At 40.8% G+C, this 24626-nt stretch overlaps 2 protein-coding genes and 1 long non-coding RNA gene across 4 annotated transcripts in view; 2 read left to right on the forward strand and 1 right to left on the reverse strand.

Moving 5' to 3' along the window:
- LOC134814044 (ADP-ribosylation factor-like protein 1) overlaps nucleotides 1-23433 on the reverse strand; it is a 36322-nt gene extending 12889 nt beyond the window's left edge. The window contains exon 1 of the mRNA XM_063822038.1: nucleotides 23413-23433. The gene's annotated coding sequence lies outside the window, so the exon portion shown is untranslated. The remainder of the gene's footprint in view (nucleotides 1-23412) is intronic.
- LOC134813774 (uncharacterized) lies at nucleotides 8851-9798 on the forward strand. Its single transcript, XM_063821654.1, has one exon. The coding sequence runs from the start codon at nucleotides 8851-8853 to the stop codon at nucleotides 9796-9798; it is 948 nt and encodes a 315-aa protein (XP_063677724.1).
- LOC134814047 (uncharacterized) lies at nucleotides 17728-20408 on the forward strand. Of its 2 annotated transcripts, none has more exons than XR_010160088.1 (3): nucleotides 17728-17811; nucleotides 20053-20099; nucleotides 20320-20408. It is a non-coding gene; the product is annotated as an uncharacterized LOC134814047 (long non-coding RNA). The 2 variants fall into 2 exon arrangements; XR_010160089.1 differs by lacking the exon at nucleotides 17728-17811 and adding an exon at nucleotides 17943-18031.
- Nucleotides 23434-24626: the final 1193 nt, after the last annotated feature.

Here is a 24626-nt window from a genome sequence, read left to right on the forward strand (position 1 = left end):
ATCGTTGACCCGATTTTCAAGACAGATTATCAACATGAGTACAATGAGAGAGTCCTTAAAGGCCACCTTCACACCACTGGTGTTCAGTACTACTGCAGGAGGAATGGTATTTGAGGCTTCACAATTCCAGAAACATCTCGCTGAGAAGATCAGCTTCAGGGAAGGCTAAAGGTACTCTGATGTGATGTCATTTTTCAGACGCAGACTTCAACTAACCATGGGCCTTCACATACTACAAGTAGCATTCGTGCTACTGCAAACGTGAAAGGACTCTGATGTGATTAGAGCAAGACGCAGACTGCGATTTGGTTTGCTCAGAACTTGTATAATCTCTATCATGGGTTAGACATGCCAACTGCCAGAACTCTTCCACCCACGGCAATAAGTGATTTGGACCTTAACCTGATAAACACTCCTACATCTTAAAAGGTCAGGGAGTGTTTGTTGGGTGAGGGTCACGATTATCCATTCCGAACCTCCACGTGGTGTGGCCTGGTTGGCACTAACGGGTGGTGTACTCTCTTAGGAGAGTATAAAGGCTGAGTCTTGCCAACTCAATTACCATATGAACCAGGAAAGTAACACTAACAACTCTTAAGTCCCAGGGACATCACCTCTGAACAACAGGTCTAGCAGGCACAAGACAGTACACGCACGGATCCAGGAAACAATCAAGACAATATCAGTCCCTACGCAGAGGTTTAGAACAAAGAAAATTTCGGGCGACACTGTACCACTTCCCAGATCACTTACCGGAAGGCGCGTGGCAGACGAAATGTCTAAAGTTTCAGGAGTTACCCAAATTCAGATAATTAGTCTAACGCGCACGTTTTCCCCTCACAAGCGGCGCCAGGCATCCTGGAACAAGCACTCTAGAATGTTCGGAACAAGGACACAGCGACAGAAGTTCACCGAACACCAGAAGATCGAAATCATAACATAACTCTAGTTTTAACCACAGTTCTTTAACTGACTAGGCCGCTTCCAAATTATACCAGATCAACTGAAATTCAGCACCACCCAGTTTTAAGACATCCTTACAGGATTCCAGTTTACTAATGTTTACTCACTCTAGCTATAATGCACACTCCCACGAAATCGGATGATAGCAGTCGTTCGACTAACCGATCCAGATCACGATCTAAATCCAGACACCGATCTCGATCCAGACACCACCCCTCCTCCTCAAGACACGACACAGGCTCTCCCAATAGAGCATCTTCATCGTGGATCAGAGCAGGAAAGGATGGCAAACATCGCCCCAGTAAAACTCGGGAATCAGACAGGGAAGTACAGAGGCACCAGGCCACAGGAACAAGCAGAGACAGGAGGGCCAACAAAGCCCTTAAGGTATCAAAGGGTCAGGTAAATGTAGTTAAAACTGCTAGTGGTGGGTACCAAAAGGTACCTTACCACAAACCGGCTAGGCTCCAAACTCAAACCCAGGGTAAGGGGCCGAGAGGAAAGGAGCTAGCCTCCAAATCCAATAACCCCCCAGTACTCAATATCCAGGACCTTCAACATCAAGTACACGCCACGTACGCCAGAATGTTAGGAAAAGACGCTGACAAGTACGAAGTCAGAGTCATTAGGAGTGATAAAGCGGCGATGACGCGAGAGGATCAGTGGACAATACAGTTCGGTGTTGCAGAGCACATAGCACAGGCAGCAAAATCAGGTCAGACAGGCGAGCACTTAGGTCATGGAGGTACCAAACTGAAACACAGGGAAATGGTAATTTTCTGCAACCAAGCAGCAGGGCCATTCTACAAAAGTGGAATCAGTAAAATTAAAGGTTATGAAGCTTTTCTCCCAGGAGAAAAACCACCAGGTACAGAAATCTATACAACACTTCCAGGAGTGGCAGCACCTCTACTGCCCAAATTACACGAGCACTTCGTAGCAGGGACCTTCGGGTCATTAACACAAAACCAGGTTCAAATTTCTAGGAAGGCATGGAGACCAGAAGGGGACAAGGAGACTAGCTGGCACGTCTACCTGGAACTTGATGAGGAAGCTATCCAGTGGCTAAAGAACAAAAACTGGCTGTCTCCAATAGGTTTATATGTCCCCATGTGGGGACATCCCAAAGTACCAGGAATCACAGGATTCGTTGCCCCAGACGCCGACATCAAAGCGTTGATGGCAACACTGAGACAGGAAGAGGAGGAGAACACATCAACAGGAGATAAAACGATAACCCAGGCTAAACCCGAACAGGCAGAAATTTCTTCCCCACAGGTCACACCCCAGGTCCCGGCTCTAAACAACATCCCTTTGCCGGTGGAGGACGAGAGATTCAGACACGTGACAGGAGGTAGCAAGGACGGGGAAAACCTAGAGGACGAGAATTTACTCCTTGATAACCCAGACCAGGAGCTAGCCGTGTTCCAGGATAAGTTGACACCAGACATGGAGCTGGAGCTACTGGATATAGCTATCCAGAGTGAACACACCAGTACCCCGATGAGGAGCAGGACAAACTCGGCAAGTAGCAAGAGATCCAGTAGAGATAGCAGTAACTCGCCGAATCATCAGGAGGATAGCAAGAGGAGGACACTACCCAAGATCAGTACAGATAGGACGGAATCTGAGAGCTCGCTCGATTAACGGGTACAGGTATTCGGTATGTAACGTAACACTCCAGGTTTATAATCTTTTCTGTTATCTATGAGTCCCAATAATTCTCGAGAGTCAACATACTCGACTTCAGTGATTCAAATCAACTTAGGTAAGAGATTTACAGCAGCAACCACACTGCACAAGGAATTAAAAACTAATCAAATCTGTTTAATACAGGAACCAGTCGTGAGGAAAGGAACAATAGGGAACGTACCAAGGAGCCACCAACAGTTTGTGCCGTACACACAGGACAAACCCAGGGTAGCAGCCCTTCTCCCGAAGGATTTAGGAAGAAAAACCATGGTACTATCAGGACTAAGCTCAGGCGATAATATTACCCTCAGGTGTTGCATAAACAAGGATCTATCTATTATATTGACCTCAATATACATGGATATCACAAAGGACATCCCTAGCGATCTAATCACAAGGATAGCAAGTTACGCAGAACGAGAGAGACTACCGCTGATAGCATCAGTGGACTCCAACGCACATCACACTGCTTGGGGGCACAACAGTACAAACACAAGGGGCAGATCACTCCTACAGTCAATCAGCTCCAACAACCTTGCTATCTGCAACACAGGTAAAACCCCAACTTTTGTAGGTAAACAAGGCCACTCTGTTATAGATCTCACACTTTGTAATCAACTAGCACTTAACCTTATTAGAGATTGGAAAGTGGACAAAGGTAAATCCCTTTCCGATCACGAGGCGATTTCTTTTAAGCTAAGATTAGGGGACCGTGTTAGCTTTACCACCAGATCCACATCCAAATGCGACTGGGTACTATACAACCAGCATCAGAGTTGGACAGACATCCTTTCTGGTTCTCATCAGTCAGGACAGCAACTGATCTCAACTCTCGGCAACACTTTCTTTCGGATATACTGCGAAGAAGCTTCGACTCCGCCTGCCCCATCACACGGGGAACCCTGCGATCTTCAGTACCCTGGTGGACAGCTGAACTCACCACAGCCAAGCAGACTTCTAAAGCACTGAGACGCAAAGCTAACCGAACCAGGAATAATCAAAACTGGGAACTTTCCAGGGAGGCAAACAGGACATATAAAACACTTCTAACCCAGGCTAAACGTACAAACTGGAAACAATTCTGCGACAACCTAAAAGGGACCTCAACCCTAGTTAGGGTACACAAAATTCTCAGCTTTAACAAATCAACACAGGGCAACCTCAACAGCGTAAGGAAACCGGACGGTACACTAACTGAGTCGCCTCAGGAAACACTAACAGTACTTAGTGACACACTCATCCCTAGCGACGGACCAGTGATAGATCAAACTCCGTATCATGGAGGAGATCCACTAACCATTATCTAGATTACAGCTCCCAACAGGGTTGATAGAGCAGTACGCGAACTACAGCTCAAGAAAGCAGCTGGTCCTGACCAAATTAGGAACGAGATGATAATCAATGCCTGGGATCTCATCAAAGATCCGGTCCGCATGATATTTCACAACTCATTGGCACTAGGAATCACGCCAGAACCATGGCACCACACCACAGGTTGTATTATTCCAAAACCTCTCAAGTCAGATTACACTAACCCTAGAGCCTTCAGGATTATTTCTCTAACCTCTAGCTTTCAAAAACTGCTAGAAAGGCTTATACTCTGGCACCTCGAACTGGACCTCAAAATACCAGCTAAACTCACCAAAAACCAACATGAATTCAGGAAAGGTAAATCAACGGAATCAGCGATTCATCTACTAACCCGCAGGATCGAAGATGCGATGGCAACAGGTCATTACGCCCTAGGTGTTTTCCTAGACATCAAACAGGCTTTTGATGCAGTTAGCTTCACAGCAATTAGAGAAGCCTTGCTGGAAGCCAACATCCCCCCTACTATAGCTCAGTGGATTTTCTTTATGATTAGCAACAGGTACATTACTCTAACCTACTGTGATTACAGTATCACAAAACAGGCTACTAAAGGTAGCCCACAAGGAGGAGTACTGTCTCCACTTTTATGGAATCTAACACTTAACACCTTTCTTAGCAGCCTAGGTATCCACAGCAACTTCGTCCAGGCTTTTGCAGACGATCTGGTAATTCTCATTCGAGGAATATGTAAAGTTACAGTCAAAGATATAGCCCAACAACAACTCAGTAACATCAGCAGTTGGTGTACGAGCAAAGGCCTAAAACTCAGTGGTACCAAGAGTACGGCAATCCTGTTTACTACAAAACGGGACAATACCCTAGACTCCCCGCTAGTTGTTGATGGTATTACAGTCCCCACGGTTAATAGTACAGTCTATCTAGGTGTTACCTTTGACCAGAAACTAAACTGGGGTCCTCACATCCTAAAAAAATGTGATAAGGCCATAGGACAACTCCACGCTTGTAAACAAGCGGTAGGAAAATTATGGTGCATCTCACCAGCTGGGGTGGGATGGATATTTAACCAAGTTATCATTCCTTCACTAGGGTATGCAGCGGTTGTTTGGCAACACTCAACTGACAGAAGCTACATCACGGTTAGAATGGAGACAGTACAACGACAAGCAGCCCTCATGATCACTAGAGGACTGAAAAGCACTCCAACTCCCAACCTAGAAATTATGGCTAGTCTCCAGCCTATCAGTTTTAAACTTAAATCCTTAGCAATCAAATCTGCCTTGAGGCTTAAATTACAAGGAACCTGGAATAAACAGTACAACTACAACCAGATAGGACTTTGTAAATCTCACGCCCACAACGCGGAGAAAATGCTAGCTAACATTATAGTCTGAGACGAAACGAAATCTCGTTAGCTTTTCGTGTTAAAAGCGATTTCTCGACGGTTATCACCTCTCAAGATGATTTTTAAAACATTTGGCCACTATTGCATTTTTGAAATAAATGCAATAGAGGCGTTTTCGGCCACACCCTTTTTCAGGGTTTCGCGGTCACTCGAATTTGTGTATTTCAGTCCAGGAAGGTCTTAAAGACTATTCCGATACACCAAAATGTGCCTAATAGACACATTTATATAAAACTTATGAAGCAACATATACCTTAAAATGCTTCGTTTCGGAAATATGGTCGAAAAACGGTTTTTGGATTGACGCAGTCCATAATTTCCATGATTTTTGGCATTCCCGCCTAGGAAGGTCGTAGAGACTATTCTGATACACTAAAATGTACATAATGGCCACATTTATATACAACTTATGAAGCAACATATACCCTAAAAGGCTTATTTTCCGAAATGTGGCTGAAAAACGGATTTTTGCCGAGCGAACAATGACAATATTCACAAATGGGCTATTGGACTGTTAACTAGAACGGTCTTAAAGACTCATGAGCAACATAGCATTTGTCACAAGATGTAAGATGAGTCACTTTGTATCCAGAAACACCTACAAAAATTGGAGAATGATCTACTTTATTGGGCATCTCTCTTAATTAAATGGGCCAGGCCAGCAGCATATTTGTGTCTTACGAAAGGGCGATTTTTCAATTACGGTTTCTTTAGTAAAGGTCAATGGGTCAGTTGCTAACAGTAAATTGTTCGCAATTGCCGACTCATGCACATCATATACTCAAAAACGCTCACTTTAGGAGTGATTAGTAAATAAGTTTAACTACTGCATGATTTGTGAAAACTCCAACAATTTTTTGTTGGCACCAATTTAGCCAAAATGTAATGACCAAAATTCAACTTTCTATTTATTCATGCCATGAAACTTAACCATGATATGTGCTAAGAATACCGGACCTAAAATAATTCGGCACTGTTTCCGGGCCAGATTGTTGCTTGACCACTGACCAGTACTTCAGAATGACCCCATATCCTTTTTTTCAGTCGCATAGATTTTCCCATCGTATGATAATGCGTGTCATTAACTGGCTAGTTCTTCTGTTATTACAGCAGTGAGCTGCCTCGAGATCTTATCTGGGGATTGGCACAAATACTAGAACATTAGAACTGTAATTCTAGAACCTCAAATAAAGGTTACTTGGCAGAATAGCATTATCAGGGTTCGAGATTTGACTGAGGGCATTCAGGTAACATACCAGGTTCATATCACCAGTTGAGGTGAATCTTAATTTCGGCATGCAATGCCTTATAACTATAAGTTATAAGATTATAGTAGGATCACGGGGTTTATATAATAGAAGGTCTCGAGATGCTGATTTGGCTATTTAGGTTTTACATGTGAAATTTTTCCAGCTGTGGGTAAAGTGGATTTTAGAGCGGGGAGGGGGTCTTAATGACCAAAATCTGAACGATCTCTTACTTACGGGACACTACAGGACAAGGGACGGATCTCGGGCCTAATAGCTGGAGTTTGCACCTAGATGGTCAACGTGAGGATAGCATGAGGATTTAGGATGCTCTGCCTGCCTTTCATAAGGCCTTGTAACCCCGAAAGCTGGTATATCTTATCTAAATTAACCTTGGTTACATCCCGTGCTGTTCCGAATATATATTTTGATTTATAGGTCCAATATCAAGCAAAAAGTCTGATCTCCGACGCGAGGATCTCCAAACTCCGATCTTAAAGTTGAATCTCAGAGCCAAAAAGAGGAACCTAAGCCTTGGTTCCTCTCTTTGAGAGTCAAGCAGGACGGTGTTATCAACTCAAAGTCGGATTCGTAGCACAATTGAAAACCAAAGAATAAAAATCTTAATGAATTTCCCGACATCCTAAAATTAATATCAGGTCGTATTCGATTCAGTGGCCCAAACTCCAATAGGTTACAAGACTTAAGTTCAAGTCGAGGAACACTTTGATTAAGCATGATCCTTGTCTAGTTGGAATTTTCACATATCATGCAGTAGTTATCTACTAATCACTCCTAAACTGAGCGTTTTAGAGTCGAATCTCGAACCCTGCCAGGCCATGCGGCCAAGTAATTTTAATCTGAAGTTCTTGAATTATAGTTCTAATGTTCTAGTACTAATGTATTAGTGCCCTAGATAAGATCTCGAGGCAGCTGTAATAACAAAAGAGCTAGCCAGTAACCACTTGATTAAAAACGAGGAAATGACACACATTATCATACGATGGTAAAATCTATGCGAACCAAACCACTGCGGTATTATTGAACTGCGGCCAACAGATCTCAAACCAAGGATTACAGACCAATATTGGTCGAGACAGCAAAATCAATCATAATTTCAAAGTGGCGTACTGGTCAGCGGTCAAGCAACAATCTGGACCGGATCCAGTGCCGATTTATTTTAGGTCCGGTATAGTATTCTTGGTACATATATCATGGCATGAATAAATAAAAAGTTTGAAGTTGAATTTTGGTCTGGCACATATTATATTTAAAAATTAAATTGGTGCCAAGGAAAAATTGTTGGAGTTTTCACAAATCATGTAGTAGTTATTTACTAATGACTCCTAAAGTGAGCGTTTTTGAGTACATGAGGTGCATGAGTCGCCAATTGCGACCAATTCTCTGTTAGCTGCCGACCCTTTGACCTTAAGAAACCGTAATTTTGAAAAATCGCCCTTTCGTAAGACTCAAATATGCTGCTGGCCTGGCCCATTAAGAGAGTTGCCCAATAAAGTAGATCATTCTCCATTTTTTGTAGGTGTTTCTGGACACAAAGTGACTCATCTTACATCTTGTGACAAATGCTATGTTGCTCATGAGTCTTTAAGACCGTTCTAGTTAACAGTCCAATAGCCCATTTGTGAATATTGTCATTGTTCGCTCGGCAAAAATCCGTTTTTCAGCCACATTTCGGAAAATAAGCCTTTTAGGGTATATGTTGCTTCATAAGTTGTATATAAATGTGGCCATTATGTACATTTTAGTGTATCAGAATAGTCTCTACGACCTTCCTAGGCGGAAATGCCAAAAATCACGGAAATTATGGACTGCGTCAAGCTAAAAACCGTTTTTCGGCCATATTTTCGAAACGAAGCATTTTAAGGTATATGTTGCTTCATAAGTTGTATATAAATGTGTCTATTAGGCACATTTTGGTGTATCGGAATAGTCTTTAAGACCTTCCTGGACTGAAATACACAAATTCGAGTGACCGCGAAACTCTGAAAAAGGGTGTGGCCGAAAACGCCACTATTGCATTTATTTCAAAAATGCAATAGTGGCCAAATGTTTTGAGAATCATCTTGAGAGGTGATAACCGTTGAGAAATCGCTTTTAACACAAAAAGCTAACGAGATTGCCTTTTAGAACGGTTGGGATCCGACTATTAATTACACAGGGTGCGTATTACTTGACAGCATTCCCAAGGTTATCATGCTGGACAGACGCTTCAAGGTAATTATCCAGGACAGGAAAACTGCGATTAGCTACATCGAAGAAATCTCACCTAACATCTGGCAGATCTTCACAGATGGATCGAAAGCAAGCGGTAATACAGGTGCGGGATTCTGTGTCATAAAAGGAACACAGGAATTCCACAGAGTCAGTTATCAACTTGGTAAACTAGCAACAGTTTACCAATGCGAGCTATTTGCTCTCCACATGGCTAGTATTTGGATCAAAGAAAATATAGGTACAACATCAATCATAAATCTCTTCTCAGATTCCCAGGCCTCACTCCTAGCGATAACCAGCACCAGCATCAGCTCCAGACTAGTGCTGGACATTGCTGACCAACTTAACACATTAGGTACATCCCACAAAGTAGAACTCAGGTGGGTTCCTGGACATGAAGGAGTACACGGTAATGAACTAGCTGATGAACTAGCAAGGGAGGGATCCAGCAGCACCCCCATTGGACCTGAACCCTTCCTCCCACTCTCGGAAGGCATAATCAACACCCACATAAAAGATTACCTCTTCAATCTCCATATCAAGAAGTATAAACAGGTGGCACTCAGTGACAAAGGAAAAACCCCACTAACATTTTTCCTCAACAAAAACAGGTACAAGATAATCAACATCACAGGTACTCACATCAGATGGCTAACATGGCTACTATCAGGACACAGCCCACTAGCATACTTCCAGACGGTAGCAAACAACGCCAAATTCGAAACACAAGACTGTGAACACTGCCCAGGGGAAGCAGAAACATCACAACACTTCCTATGTGAATGCATCCAGCTGATGACAACTAGACTGAGGATATTTGGTAAACCCATCCTAACAATTGAGGAACTCATCAATAGTAAACTCGACCACATTATCAAATTTGTGGAAAAGTCATCAAGGTTTGACAGAGACGATCTATTTGGATAAGCACCTAGGACATACACCAAGGCTCATAAACAATCATACATTAGATCCACACAGGACTATCTCAGATAGTGACACATATCCAGTGGACCATGCTCAGAAGTCCCTCGCCTGCCCGCCGAAGAAGAACATCTGAAGTGGGTTTGCTCTGAGCAAGGTAGTAACAGCTTCGAGACTCCAGAGGTCTGTTGCGTTGATATCTATTATTCTATGCTTTTGTATATACTTAGGGAGTCCTGGAGTGTGGCTAGCAGGAGTCACACTCTGTGGGCACGGCGAGAAGGCCTCCCTCTTCACTAGGAGGCCAGAAACCGTTGACCAAACCAGAGAGAGAGAGAGAGTTTGTTGGGTGAGGGCCTAAACCGCTGGTTCTTGTGATGTGAGCAAAGTAAAGTCAAATTTATGACATCACATCATCACACATATACATGTCATGCAAGAACTCTCGATGACAGAAGATCAACAGCTCAAATAAGGTGCAGTTCTCACAGACTCAGCATAGAAATTGGGAGATACGAAAACACACCTCTAGAGAGCAGAACTTGCACCTTTTGTGAACTGAAAGGATCAACCGGGATCATAGAGGATGAAACACACTTTCTCACTTCCTGCCCACAAGGGAAGGCTATCAGAGACAAGTTTACCAGAGCTAGTGAAAGCTTGGGAAACAGCAATGACAACGGACTGACCAACATTGTCAACACTCTCTCTCGTACCCAAGATCTTTACGGTAACCTTAACGAGCAGGATGTGAACTTGATTAGACTTTCATGCTCAACCATCAGAGAAATGTACAGTCTGAACCTCAAGCACAAAGACAGCCTTCGTGATGAAGATGGAAAATAGCCCTTCAGCTCTTTTTTGCTTTTCTCGTTCTTCCTTTCCTTCTCCTCTTGCTTTGGATCTGTGACGGATGCTATGAGCGACTCTTGGGACTTTCCGTCCCTACATGGGCTTCCGGCCGTGCGTCCATGTATGAACTGTGGGGCCTTCAGAGTGATAGGGTTACAATGGTTGTCAGTACAGCAATGGATCGCTCCATTGGCCCGACCTCCGAGACGGGGTATCCGAGAGGACCCTGGTCGTGACCAGCTCTGCACCAGAAGGTGTATTCTGGCGCCTGAAATCTTGGACCGTAGTCTGCGTACGGGGTAGACTGCCACGGACGATTATGTTACATGGGCCGCTCACTGCATTCTGATTTTAGCCAGACCTCAGCAGGTGGTTTGTCTCCACTCTTGTTTCTTTTTTCTTGTCCCCCTGCATCATGTCCTTCTCCTTTACTTCCCCCTCTTTCAGTCTTCATTTTCAGCATCAGCCTCATCAGTTTTAGTATTCAGAGCCACTTGCTCCTACGACCGCACCTTACTGGCTCACTGCATTTGGCCCAAACGGCATTTTAATTTTCCGTTTTTTAACTCGCTTACTGTGCATTTCACTTTTTTGCCCTAGCGACTAGCTTACAGTCATTATCATGTCACCCATCACAACATTTTGAACTTCGATAGTACCTCACATGAATTTATCGACAGTTAACTCTCTTTCACTACGACATTCTTAACTTTGTCACACAGTATCACATTTTCATTAGACACCTACATTTTGAGAATCATTTAATTTTCGAATGGAATTTTACCGAATTAAAACCGAGTGTGTGTGTTTGAGCGATTTGTACAACATTTCTGTAATGTTTCAAATTATATTCAAATGTTCTAAATGTTCTGTCTACAAAATATCTTTGCACTTGTGAACAAATATTTAATATACATTTCCCCACCAACATTAATTATTTATCAAATACAATATTTATTTATTTTTTTAATGTATCAAAACATTATCCTATTTTAAAAACCTAATCAAACTTCTCAGTGGAATAAAGTAAAACGAAATTTAAACTTAATTGCCATAAATTTAAATTTTAATGCCATATTATAAAGATTTATAAAACGCTTCTTTGCCACACAATCTGCTCTATCGAAAGATATATGTCACAAATGAAGGCTGAAATGAAAGACTTAAAAGAGAGAGTGAAACAAAACACTTTGAATATCTAAAGAGGAATTTAACGGAGAATATGGGAAATTTGTTAGCTAAGGGGGTTCCCTTGATTAACAAAGTATCCTCAAACCCACAAGCTGACAGTGGCATGGATGAAGCACTTCGCACACTGCATAACATAACGGAGGAAAATAAAAGCATCCTAAAAGAGATGAACAAAGTAGAGTTCAAGAGAACTGCAATTGGACATCAGGGTGTTTCTACAAGACACACAAACCTGGATCTTTTCAGTACCATAGCAGAAGATAAAACATATGAGGGCAAACAATACTACATTCACCAGCCATCAGAAACCACTGTTAATGACTCCATGACAGTCCTAGTCTCAAGAGGACTCTCAAGAAATTATCTTAAAAACAGTGCAACTATTAAGAGAAACTTCAATAAATATTTTAAAGATATGGCCATAAAATCGACATTTGTCACCAAAGGTGGATCATTGATGATTGAGCTCACATCTAAAGAGGATGCAATAAGAGTTGAAGGATCATGGAAAGGTGATTTCTTTGCAAACAGTAACATGACTACAGAATGCAGGATCTTAGAAAAGCTAAGCTGGGCAGTCATTCTCAAAGGAGTACCCACATACATTCAGGATAGTGATCTAACAATTTCTGTGGAAAGGTGTTATCCAGGAGCTAGGGCAAAAAGATTTGTGACACGGGACAACATTTCTCTGAAAACTCTTAAGATCAACTTTCAGACTAAGGAAGACTATGAGAAATGCTTAGGAAATGGGTTAAAGCTCGGACAGGTAATTTATACTGCGGAAGAGTATAAGCCGAGAAGGAGAATCATCCAATGCTACAATTGTTACAGGTTTGGCCATGTTGCTAAACTTTGTACCCAAAACCATGCAACATGTAGCAAATGTGGAGACAATCACCACTCATATCAATGCAAGAGTAACCGAAGAGACTACTGTATTAATTGTGATGTCTTCGGCCATGTTTTTGATTGAAATAAATTTTCGTGCACATACAGAATGAATGGTTAATAATTTAATATATATGTAGACCAAGGTCTGTGCACGGGATGCTTCCTGGAAGAATCCAGTTCTTTTAGCGGGGCACCCTACCTAAAGCCAAATTGAGATATAATAATCATATTCCTAGAGAAATAATCAGAAATCGAATACCAATCAAATAATATGATATATAGGAGTAGTAACCATATATTTACTATGCAAAATGCCCCAACCACATAGTGTAAATTTATATAGAATTCAAATTCCATATCATCATTAAACCTCAATAGTCAATATAATAGCCCAAGCAAAATTAAATAACTTCTTATATACCTTACTGTCATACTACAAATTAATTAAACATTTGAAATCTGTTAACCAGAGAATAAATTTCTAAAACTAATGCAAGTGAAATAATTTAGATGCAATAATGAATGCCTAATGTGAGTATCATCTGTCAATGTCCTTGTAAAAAAGTCTGTAAAAGAGATATGAGTAACTAATATAGAAGAAAAAACAGGAAGTTGTCGTCTGTTGAAAAATAAATAAAATATCTAGAATATAAATTAGAATATAAAATAACATTCAGTCAATGTGTCGTCAATAAACTGTACAATTATCAAATGTTAAAACTGGGTGATACAGTCACCAAAAATAAATACTAAGTATAATAAGTAAATAAATTAAATGTGGTCTATAAAACTACCACTAGGTATAATAGGTCAATAAATTAAAAGAGGTTTATAAAACTACCACTGTGCGAACCCTTTCTCCAGTTAAAACATGTCAGTCATGTGCAAAATCAATCAAAATGGTAAGGTGGTAAAAAAGGGAAAATCCTTAAATCGATACATCAATTATATATGCCTCAGATTTAAAAGAATTAGAAGATACTTAGTTATCGTCGACTATGATTGCAGTGTAAAATTTGTCATATGAATTGTCGACGGTATAATTAGGGTCTGTTGTTATAGATGAGAGTAGCTGTTTCTTATACGAATCACTAAAGCTTTTAACATCGGGCAGATTTCGTAGATCTGTTGGAACATTATTCCAACATAGCTACAAACAGAGATTGTCCAACATCCCAAAATATTGTCATGAAACTCAACATGCAACCAAAAAAATGTTCAAAATCACCCACACAACCCAACAGTAGATTATGATCTTTGGCCAAATAAATATAGCAAAGATGTCAACTAACTCTGAGATGACACTTGACAAGTTTATCTACGAAAATGAGATACTCTTGATGGCGGTTCAAGAAACAAGCTCTTGGACTCAATCAGACGGAAGTTTCCTTCATAAAAAGGTATTTCATAAAGCTGGGGACATAAATAAAGGGACAGCTGGGGTAGCCCTCGTCATTGATCCTTCACTACATCCAGAGTTGGTCTATGACCTTAACGTAGACGAAGTTGATGCTATTTTGTGCCAAATAAAAGTTGAAGGAAAGAGATATTTGGTGGGATCAGTTTATTGCAAACCTTGCAATAACTCTAATGATTCCATAAGAAAATTTGAAGGACTTCTTGCCCACATTGATAAAGCAAGAGAATATAAGGCTAAATATAAATTCAACTCTCTTCTCACAATTCACATATGGAGACTTTAATGCAAGACATCATGACTGGGGAGATCATGTTACCACGCAGCGAGGAAAGAAGCTTCTAGACTACGTTGAAAAGGAAACCCTAACTCTCTGCTCACCATACGACTGCACATTTGTCTGTACAAATGGAGGAAGTGTTATTGACTTAGTGTTAGCCGAAGGCCCTATCATCTCAAAGTTGGGAAATCAGTAAATGGATAAAGATGTTGAATTATTTTCAGGTGCCCCAAGAAGAGGTCACCATCCGGTGCTTCAAGAAATCTGCAGAGGGATCCCAAAATCAGACACTGTCCCCAGAGTGTGTATGGACTGGAAAAATGCAGACTGGAAAATATGGACAAATGCAATCGAGACCAACTGTCAACATCTTCGTTCGGCCCCAGAGTTATTAAACCGAGGGGATCAGCTATGGCAGCAGTTATTACATAAAATACAGGAGGCTAACCGAATGTTCATCCCTCAGAAGACAGTATCCATTCATTCAAAACCATATTGGTGTCCTGCACTTACAACTCTATCTAATGAAGCGAAAGAAGCGAAAGAAAGATTTAAGCAAAGATCAACTCCCAGAAACAAGGCCACACTCACTGAAAATGAAGCGAAAGAAGCGAAAGAAAGATTTAAGCAAAGATCAACTCCCAGAAACAAGGCCACACTCACTGAAAGCGTTGAATCATTCAAGAAAGCGCTGATTAAAGAAAAGAATGAGTGGATTCGTGACAGAGTTGAAACACTAAACACCAAAGACTGCACTCAATTCTGGAGAAAATATAAACGAGTTTTTGGGGCCAAAACTGACAATTTTATCTGCAACCTCAAAGACTGTGACTTGCTGGTCACATCTGAAAAAGATAAGGAGGAATTGTTATTTAATACTTTCTTCACAGGAAAACACCTTCAAAACCGACCCAATGACCGAGAGCACGACATGCATGTAAATAATGAGTTCAGTAAATTACAGAATGTTAGCAGCAAATCTGCAAGTAGTTACAATGAAGATGATCCGCTGAACAACCCTATTTCTATGGACGAGATAAAAGCAGCTATAGAAAGGCAAGAAACAAATGACAAATCATGTGATGCAGACAATATTCACCCTACCATCCTCAAACAAATGAAAATAAATTGTCTTCACGTCTTGCAGATTATATTTAACTGGTGTATGAGCACAGGAAAATGGCTGTGGAAAACTTCAGATGTAACATTCTTAAGGAAAGAAGAAAAATCCAGCTACATGTTACCTGGTGCTTATAGACCGATTTCCATATCATCATACTTTGGAAAGATTTGTGAAAGAGTGCTAGATAAAAGATTGAGACTCTTCCTGGACATTGAAGGAACTCTTGATGAAGATCAAGAAGGTTTTATTGGAGGGAGATCAACAACGCGATATCTTTTCAGAATGCTGGCTAACCTTGAGGAAGTTAAAAGACAGAAGCTGGCATGTATAGTGCTTTTCCTTGACTTCGAAAAGGCATTTGATAGTGTTCATCTCCCATCACTATGTGTCAAACTATCAACTCTCGGTATTCAAGGAAATATTCTTAACGTGCTGAGAAATTTCCTGTTCAACCGGACGATATGTCTAAAAGTGAACAACTATAAAGGAGAAAAAAGAAATTGTACAATATTTGGATTACCTCAGGGGGCTGTACTATCACCTCTCCTCTTCATCCTTTACATAGCAAACATGACACACAACACCTGCTACAAATTTGCTGATGACGGTACACTTATGATTTCCTTCGAGAACATCTCCGAATGCCATGAAAAAATGCAGATGGTTTGTGACCACCTCAGCAAGTGGTGCATCAAGAACAAGCTAGTAGTGAACTGTGATACGAATAAAACGGAGGCCATAATCTTGAAAACTGCAGCTTATACCGAAGAACAGAAACCTGCAGAATTATGTATTAATGGGAAAAGCATCAACTACGTCCAAAGCACAAAGGTCCTTGGGGTAATAGTAGATGAAGACCTCAATTTCAAGAAACATGCGTCTCAAAAACTTAAAGAATGCAAAAGAAAGTGGGGATTAATAACAAAATCAACTAACCGCAACTACGGTCTAAACGTTTACAGCCTCACTCTCCTCCTTAGAGAAACAAATTTTTTAGAGAAACAAATTTGAATTTTGATCTTTATTACAGATTAAACATATCATATATAACCATAAAAGCCGCGCGTCGGCTGATTGCCTCAACTTGGATTGGTAGTAATTTCAGTTTACAGAAGCTGAAGGACGGCAGCTCAAAAGCCCCAGTGAACCATCGGAAAGATCAAGGACTCGAGTGCCAATAGTGGCTTTTTCGAACCCATTTTCGCCGATTTGCTGTGGCCCAGATGAGCCGCGCCCTGCTGCTTAACGGCACATAATGGTTTTTGTTTAAATACTTGTTTAAATTTAAGCGATAATTCATTTGGTGGTTTACAGTTTTTGAATCATGTTCATCATTTATTTTTCGTTCAATTATCACGTGTTTACAATTCAGTCATACCATGCATAGTCAACATTGTTGAGGCAACCAGCTTCCGCAGTTCAATAATTGGAGACCGAAAAATATAAATTGATCGAAATTTACAATTCATCGTTATCAAATATAGTCAATAATATTCTTGATTCCATTTAGTACATAATAAGTTGGTTTTATTCTCTTGCAACACTACTGCACAACAAAAACTGCGCCTGTCCACCAGCAACAGCGCAGTCATAGGTGTGCAGCCAAAGCTAGGCCACACACCCATGGCCGCGCCGGTTAAACAACTCTATATTCAATCGTTATATTAGGAAATTTTAGTTAATTCTTTGATCACTCTTCAGTGCCGGTGGGCAGGCGCCCCGCATAGTTGGCTTTCCAAATTTACAGTCTCAAGAAAGCCGAAACGGTAATCGAGTCCCGGAGCAGAACACACATTTAGAAAATTGAAAAATTAAAATTAAAATTAAAATAACAAATTAGAAATTAAAAATTAAAAATTACATGACTACGAGAGTCCAGACAGGCGACAAACACACAAACCGGACGAGGAGAGGACCCACTGCTGAATTCGACATATAATAAATTGTTGAAAACATAATGATTCCTACACTAATATGATCTTGAGGCATGCCCTGCATGTACTGTGCGAGTACATTGTAAATAATATCTGATAAGATGGGCCAAAAATAGCGGCACAGCACGCAAAATGCGCGGCGTGACCGCCGAAATTTTATACTTTAGACATTAACATTTCAATCGGCTTTAGCGCTCAGCATATCTTCATTGAGTAGACATTAGAATTTCAGTTCGTTGGAATCGAAGTTCAGTTCACACCAATCTATTTCGTCGTACCTGGACTGCATGCCGAGTAACTCCTTTTTTATTGTGGATTTCACAAGGTTCGTTGATGTAGAGAAGTTGATATTGCTAGCAGTGTTTCTACAATCGTTCCACATTTTTGTCGATTGATATATGAAGGAGGTGGATGGGGTTGGAGTGATGAATCGATCAGCACGTCTTGATGATCTGTGAAATAGATTTAGGAGTGGGACTGGGGATTCTAATTTATTGATTTTGAACATTTCCAATAAACATGTGTGTTTGAACAAACTGTGTATGGTTAGTAAACCATTTTTCTTAAATAGCGGTTTTGTGTGCTGTTTTTCATAGAAGTCGCTTCCTAATTTTTGCTTGTCTTTACTTCGTGTTCTAGCACAAGTTCTAAACTTTTCTAAGTACGCCTCTCGGTTACCAAATAGTATTCTAACACATTTCTTCTGAGTGATAAATATTGGTTCAAGCCTGTTGTTACTAAGGCCACCCCATACTGATATCCCAAATCGCAAGTGTGATTCAAATAGTGTGTAATACAGTTCTTTGTAGAGTTTTTCTGGAATAATGTGCCGTATTCTACAAATTTTCCCACTTTCACATTTCAGCTTTGTGTTGAGCGACCGTATATGAGCATCCCATTTAAGCTGATCATCAATAATAACACCAAGAAACTTCACCTTTTTGACTTGCTTTATCACTACATTGTTTAGAGTAAGTACGTGTTCTTCTTCATTATGTTCTACCTTGCTTTTTCTATTCGTTGGTTTAAAGTGAATGTAACAGCATTTCTTAATGTTAATATGCAGGAGATTACATTTCATATACAGTTGTACCAGTTTGAGAATTTGGTTTGCTCGTTCATATAACTTTATCTTACATTCATCCGCGACAAATATATTTGTATCGTCAGCAAATAGAATGAACTTGCCTAGTTCAGTTGCCCTATATAGGTCGTTGATATAAATAATAAATAGTAACGGACCAAGACAAGATCCCTGGGGTACTCCAAAGAGAACTGGAAGCTTGTCAGACTCTTCTCCTAGGACCGAGATGTATTGATATCTATTAGAGAGATAACTAGCAATGAGTTTGTTGGCATTGCCTCGAATTCCGTAATTATCTAGCTTACTCAGTAATTTGTCAGCTGAGATGGTATCGAATGCTTTGCTTAGATCAATGAATATTCCGAGCACGTGCTGCTTTTTATTAAGGCATGATTCTATATAATTCACTGAGAAATTCAGGGCATGACTAGTAGAGTGATTTTTACGGAATCCATACTGATTTTCATAGATCATATTTTGTGACTGGAAAAAGCTGTATAGCCTACTATATATAATTTTCTCGAATAACTTACCAAATACGGCTAAGGTAGAGACTGGTCTATAGTTTTCAAGTAATTCTTCATTTTCTTTCTTGTATATGGGACTGATCCTGCCAATCTTTAAATCGTCCGGGAATATTCCCTCCTTCAAACATTCATTGTATAGTACAGATAATAGGGGGGCGATAATTCTGGATGACACTTTTACAACATGTATTGGGATATCAGACGATTTGCCATTTTTCAATTCTGATATTATTTTACATACTTCATCGATTGTACAATCATGCATGTAAATACTGGTCGTGTTGGATTTTGGTAGGTAGTCATAGATACTGGGGATGCCATTAATTACTAGTTCGCCGATTTCATTGTATGCCTCGTTAAGATTAGAAGCTAGGGAGACAAAGTACTTATTAAACTCATTAGCTATTACCCTACGATTAGTAATTTTTTCATTATTGATAGTAAATAGAGGTTTGGTTTGTCGTTTTCGTTTACCCCGTATTTGGTTAATTAATTCCCACGTCTTTTTACTGTTTCCGTGCAACTCTGCAAATTTTCCACCATAGAACTTAGATTGAGCATTGCGGCGATCTTTTTTGACCTTCCGCCTGCAGTCACTGTATTTTTTATACTTGTCACGTTTTGAGCAACATATTGGGCATTGGCATGTCCCCCCTTTATTTTCAATTTCCCCAAATTTACATTTAACTTTTCTGACCTTTACCCATTTATCGTAAAGTTCGTGCTGATATGAAATTTTGCCCACAAGGTCTGGTGTAATCCATGGGTTGTTCAGTGCTGTTCTTTTAGAGCATTTAGGGGTTTCTAACTTACAAGTTCTATCTATACAGTCCTTAAATATGTCGTGAAATGTTGTAAAATTGTCGATAACATTATTATTGAGATCATGTTCCAGAGTCTGTAAAAAAGCTTTTACATTCGGTTTGTTGTAATCATAATACTGTTTGTATTTCAGGTCAATTCTGCTAGAGTCCAAGTTTCTATCAAAGATTTGGAAGATGGGTGAGTGGTGTGATATACGGTCAGTCAGTATTCCAGAAGCTACTATACTCTCTACATCGTTAGTTATTATGTTATCAATACAGGATGCTTTGCAGCCTGGTTTCTCATGTGTTGCTAACGAAATTAGGGGGAAAAATCCTTTACTTAATAGTATTTCTTCATAGCGTTGTACGATTGTGCTATTCTTATCGTGTAAATCAATGTTAAAATCACCCGCTAGGTAACTACACTTGGGGAGACTGTCAAGGATGTCAGAGAGTTCAGATAGTGCAACATTGACATTACCACTTGGAGGACGGTACATTACACCAACTGTTACTGGGGAAGTTTTACTACTTACGGCCACAAAAAGAGTTTCTAAATGTTCAGTGATATGGGATACATTGCCGTTTACTCTGGCACTAAGAGTGTCACAAACATAGAGAGCCACTCCAGTGCCCTTTTTTTTATCTGGTATTGTGTTTTGGTAGAAACTGTTGTATCCAGTTAATTGATACAAACTGCTGGATTCAGGACCTTCATTTGTTTCCGCTAAGGCTATGATCGAGAATTTCTTGGTGAGCCTATGGGATTCAATAGCAAAAGTGTCGAAATTTGACTTATTGCCGTCGATGTTTTGGAAGAGAAGCGATGAAAATTCATTCATTTGATTATCTAGTGCTTTGTTGAATTCCTTGACATTGTACGATACGCAGTTATTTAGTATTTGATCTACTTTTATGATAGTGTCATCCACTTCACTACTTTCAATATCACTTAAATTAGTGCATGCAAGTCGAAATGGATTGTAACGAATAACTGCTAAATGTACGCACTTGGGACAGTAAAAATCGTCAGATAATGTGTCATTGTTAATGGATATGGTATAGCACTTATGGTGCATTGGGCAGTCGCATTCACAGCATTCAACAATGAATTGTCCTACGTTAATGAACTTCGCACAGACTAGACATACCTCTTTACTCAGGGGAGTCAGAATGGCTGGTAACCATCCTGGTGTCGAGACTCAGCAGCAGTAGTAGAACCCGTCCCACTCAACACGTTCCGATATGAGCGTCCATCAACCTCGTCTGTTCTCCCTTTCCTTCTATCAACTCCTCCATTCATTCTAAGAAGCACTGTGTTACGAATCAAAGTGCCTAGTTTAGCTGTACCCCTCCAGTTAAGGTGGAGATAATCTGGTCGCTGGTCTCGGCCGATGTTTCTGGAGAACTGTTGGCTAAGAAGCCCAGCATCATCACAGAACCCACCGAACCCATCGACGTAAGTCACACCAAAATTTGAAGGGATCAGCTCTGTCAGAATAAGGCGGTTAAAGCAAACAACTTTTCTATTCAGTTCAGCAAGCTTTGTAGGCAGGGCTGGACAAACATATACATGTGCTTTAGGATTAATAGCATGAATTTTCTCAATCTTTTTAATAAAGGGAATAAATACATTTCGTTTAATATCAGCTGTATTCTTGATCTCAGGTTTTTTAAGATCATTAATCGCACACATCAAAACAACGTTACGATAACCACATGTGACATATGGGTCAATCTGGTCAACCACTGGTGCAAAATATTGCCTCCCAGGGAACCATTGTCCAAACGATTTCCTGGCATCTGACCCAAACTTAAGCCCCCCTGTATGACTGTCTCCTATGATGCACGTAGAGTTCTTGTTCCTGAAGCTAACTGAACGAAAAGTTAGGCTGTATCTGACCCCACCAGTTATTGCCCCATCCATGATACAGTGGCTGTAATACTCTTGGCTACTTCGTGTCATGCGATACATGGATCTTGGAACACATGGGTGGTCAAGGACTATATCATCCGTCTTCTTGTCAAAGAATTTGATGTTGCACTGGCCTCCGATGGACACAGTGAAAATTTCGGATTCGGGGTGGATGGTGGCTTCATCATCCGAATGTTTTGGTAGGGAGCCATCCTCTTTGAAGCGGTTGATCAGCAGACTATTGATCTTCGGTTTCTCACCACTACAGAATGCCCCATTGATTTTGTCCATCAGTTTGGAGAAGCTGGTTGACTCTAGCTGACCATTGGGTGACTTGGAGCCATTATACTTGTATGGTTCTCCCAGAGAATACACAGCACGAGCTCCTTCCACAACAAAATCCTCGTCAAGTGATTGACAGGCAAGGAGGAGAAGATCCTGCTCTTCTGTGGTGATAAACTCTTCTATAGCGCCTACAACTGGTTCTTCTCTTGATTTGAGATGCTCATTAGCTGTTAGGTCTGGGCCAGGGGCAAGTGAAGAATTGGTAAGTTGGGCATTTAAATGGTCAGAAGAAGCCAAAGAATTTTGCTCAAGAGTGTTCAAAGACTGTCTGATGGCTGTTAGCTCCTGATTCGTCTCCAGAGACTGCTTGGAATTTAGCTCATGGAGATTCTTCTCTATTTTTTCCATGAGATCTTTGGTCTTGGATGAAGATTGAGCACTTACTTGAGGAATAGAAAAGTCCTGCAGTTGCTTGTTCAACACTCTAATCTGTTCTGTTAGGCCACTATCAGTCTCAGAAACCTTTCCGAGTCCGGAGTCAACTGAAGTTTTCAGCTGCTTCAGATCTCCTTCCATAATTTCAACCCATGCTGGAGCAGTTTTCTTGTCACTAACCAGTAGGTGCTTGATATGGAGGTCAAGGTTCTGGATGGCGGCAATGCTGTCGTTTAGACTGTCAAAGTCAACTTTGCCAAGCTTTTCACCAAAAGCTGTGATGGTATTAAGCTTCTCTGTAGCAATAGCTGTCTCACACTGACTGTTAGATTTTTGAAGTGTCAGAGTGTTCCTACACACATAACACACATCTGCAGCAGTTTCGAGTGTGGGAATTGGTAAAACCAAACAAAAGGGGCAGTGCCAATTGGTCATGCTGTTGACGTTTTTCTGATTGAGTCCGTTCATAGTTAGACAGTCTATGTGCCAATATTGCTTGCACTTTACACAGTCAATCTTCCATGACGATATTGACTTATTGCATGGACATTTTGTCTTGTCCCTGTGTGAACTGTCAATCTTTGGGAGTGTTACATCACTGTCTACAACAATAGGCTCACAAGATCCATCTTTTCCCTTCACCTCTAGTCCTGGAGTGTTGTTCTTGAACCGGGACTTTGCCTTTTTGTCCGCAGGGGAAAGAATTCGTGACATGTTGTTATTAGATGAGGCTCTCTTGTTACTCTTGTTGTTGTCACCCATACTCAGCAAACGTTAAAACAAACAGCCAGCAAAAGTCAAAACAATCAGCTGTTAAGGCAACGTGTAAACTTACGGCACCCCTTTGAGGGAATTACGACATACTTTCCCTGAACTCAAATTATTTGTTATATAGCAGCGCTGAAAGTATTAAAGACAATGGTCCTCACTAAACTGTTCTACGCAGCACCTATTTGGCTTCACAAGTGTCTCAATCAATTTAAAAGCTTCTGGAATAAAATAATTCTAAAAATATCTGGATCAGTCCTGAATCCACATAGGGAATTAACCGAACTTGCTCTCCACCTCCCACCACTGGATGTGCAACTTGAAGCTCTTTCGGTTAAATTCATGTGCAAAGTACTCACACAAGGTGACAATCTCTCAGCTACACTCTACCAAGTTGACGAAAGCAGAATACCAAGCTTTCATGTCTTAACAATGTCACTGAAAAAGTACTTCCTTTGGAAAGAAAATAAGTCACACGGAACCAGAATGATAGACCTAACGCAGCAACATTTCAAGGATCTGGCCTATTACACTCAGGCAGACATAATGAGCTACAAAAATAAGATCTGGATTGACAGCATCGAAACAAATCTGCAATGCAAAACTGTCAGTAAAAACAAGGAGACCAAGATACTCGGTGTGATCACAAAGATCAAAAACAGTGGGCTGCTCCTAAACAAAAAAAAACTTTTTATTCGGGCACAACACGAGTAAAAATCTGGACAGCCGAATAATGGACTACATTCACGGCAGCTCACCACTCTTTGCGAATATCCAAAAGATCATGGGTGGTGACAGTGGTGAGGCCTGTCGTTTCTGCAACAGCTTCAATGATTCTCCTGTACACCAGCTCCTATTGTGTCTGGAGGTGCAAGACACCAGTTACCTGCAACTAAAAGAAGAGCTGGGTGGGGCTGACTCACATTCCTATCTAGATGAAGTGTTAACAAAAAGCAGCACACAAAAAGCATTCATTAGAAGAGTCGAATTTCTTTGGGGACAAAATGATGCTCTCCAGGATTTATCCAACTAAACTAGAAAGATCATAAAATAAAGACTCTGCAAACATCTCAGAGAAATAATACCACCGTAAAGAATAAAGAGGGAGGATCCTGGACCCCGAAATCCACCACTTTTCTGTACTTTCAGAGGTACCAATGTGGCAGGAAACCAGGGCTCATGCTGCCGCTGAGCTAAAGCAGTAGAGGGGATGGTGGCTTCTCTAGGATCTAACACGTCCTGAAGCAGACCAACACTATGTCCCAACGCACTGGTGTTGGGATGTCTGCCCCCGGTGCCTGCTTGGGTCAATAAAGCAGT

This window comes from Bolinopsis microptera, chromosome 4 (assembly GCF_026151205.1).
Source record: "Bolinopsis microptera isolate Bmic1 chromosome 4, MBARI_Bmic_1.0, whole genome shotgun sequence".
NCBI lineage: Eukaryota > Metazoa > Ctenophora > Tentaculata > Lobata > Bolinopsidae > Bolinopsis > Bolinopsis microptera.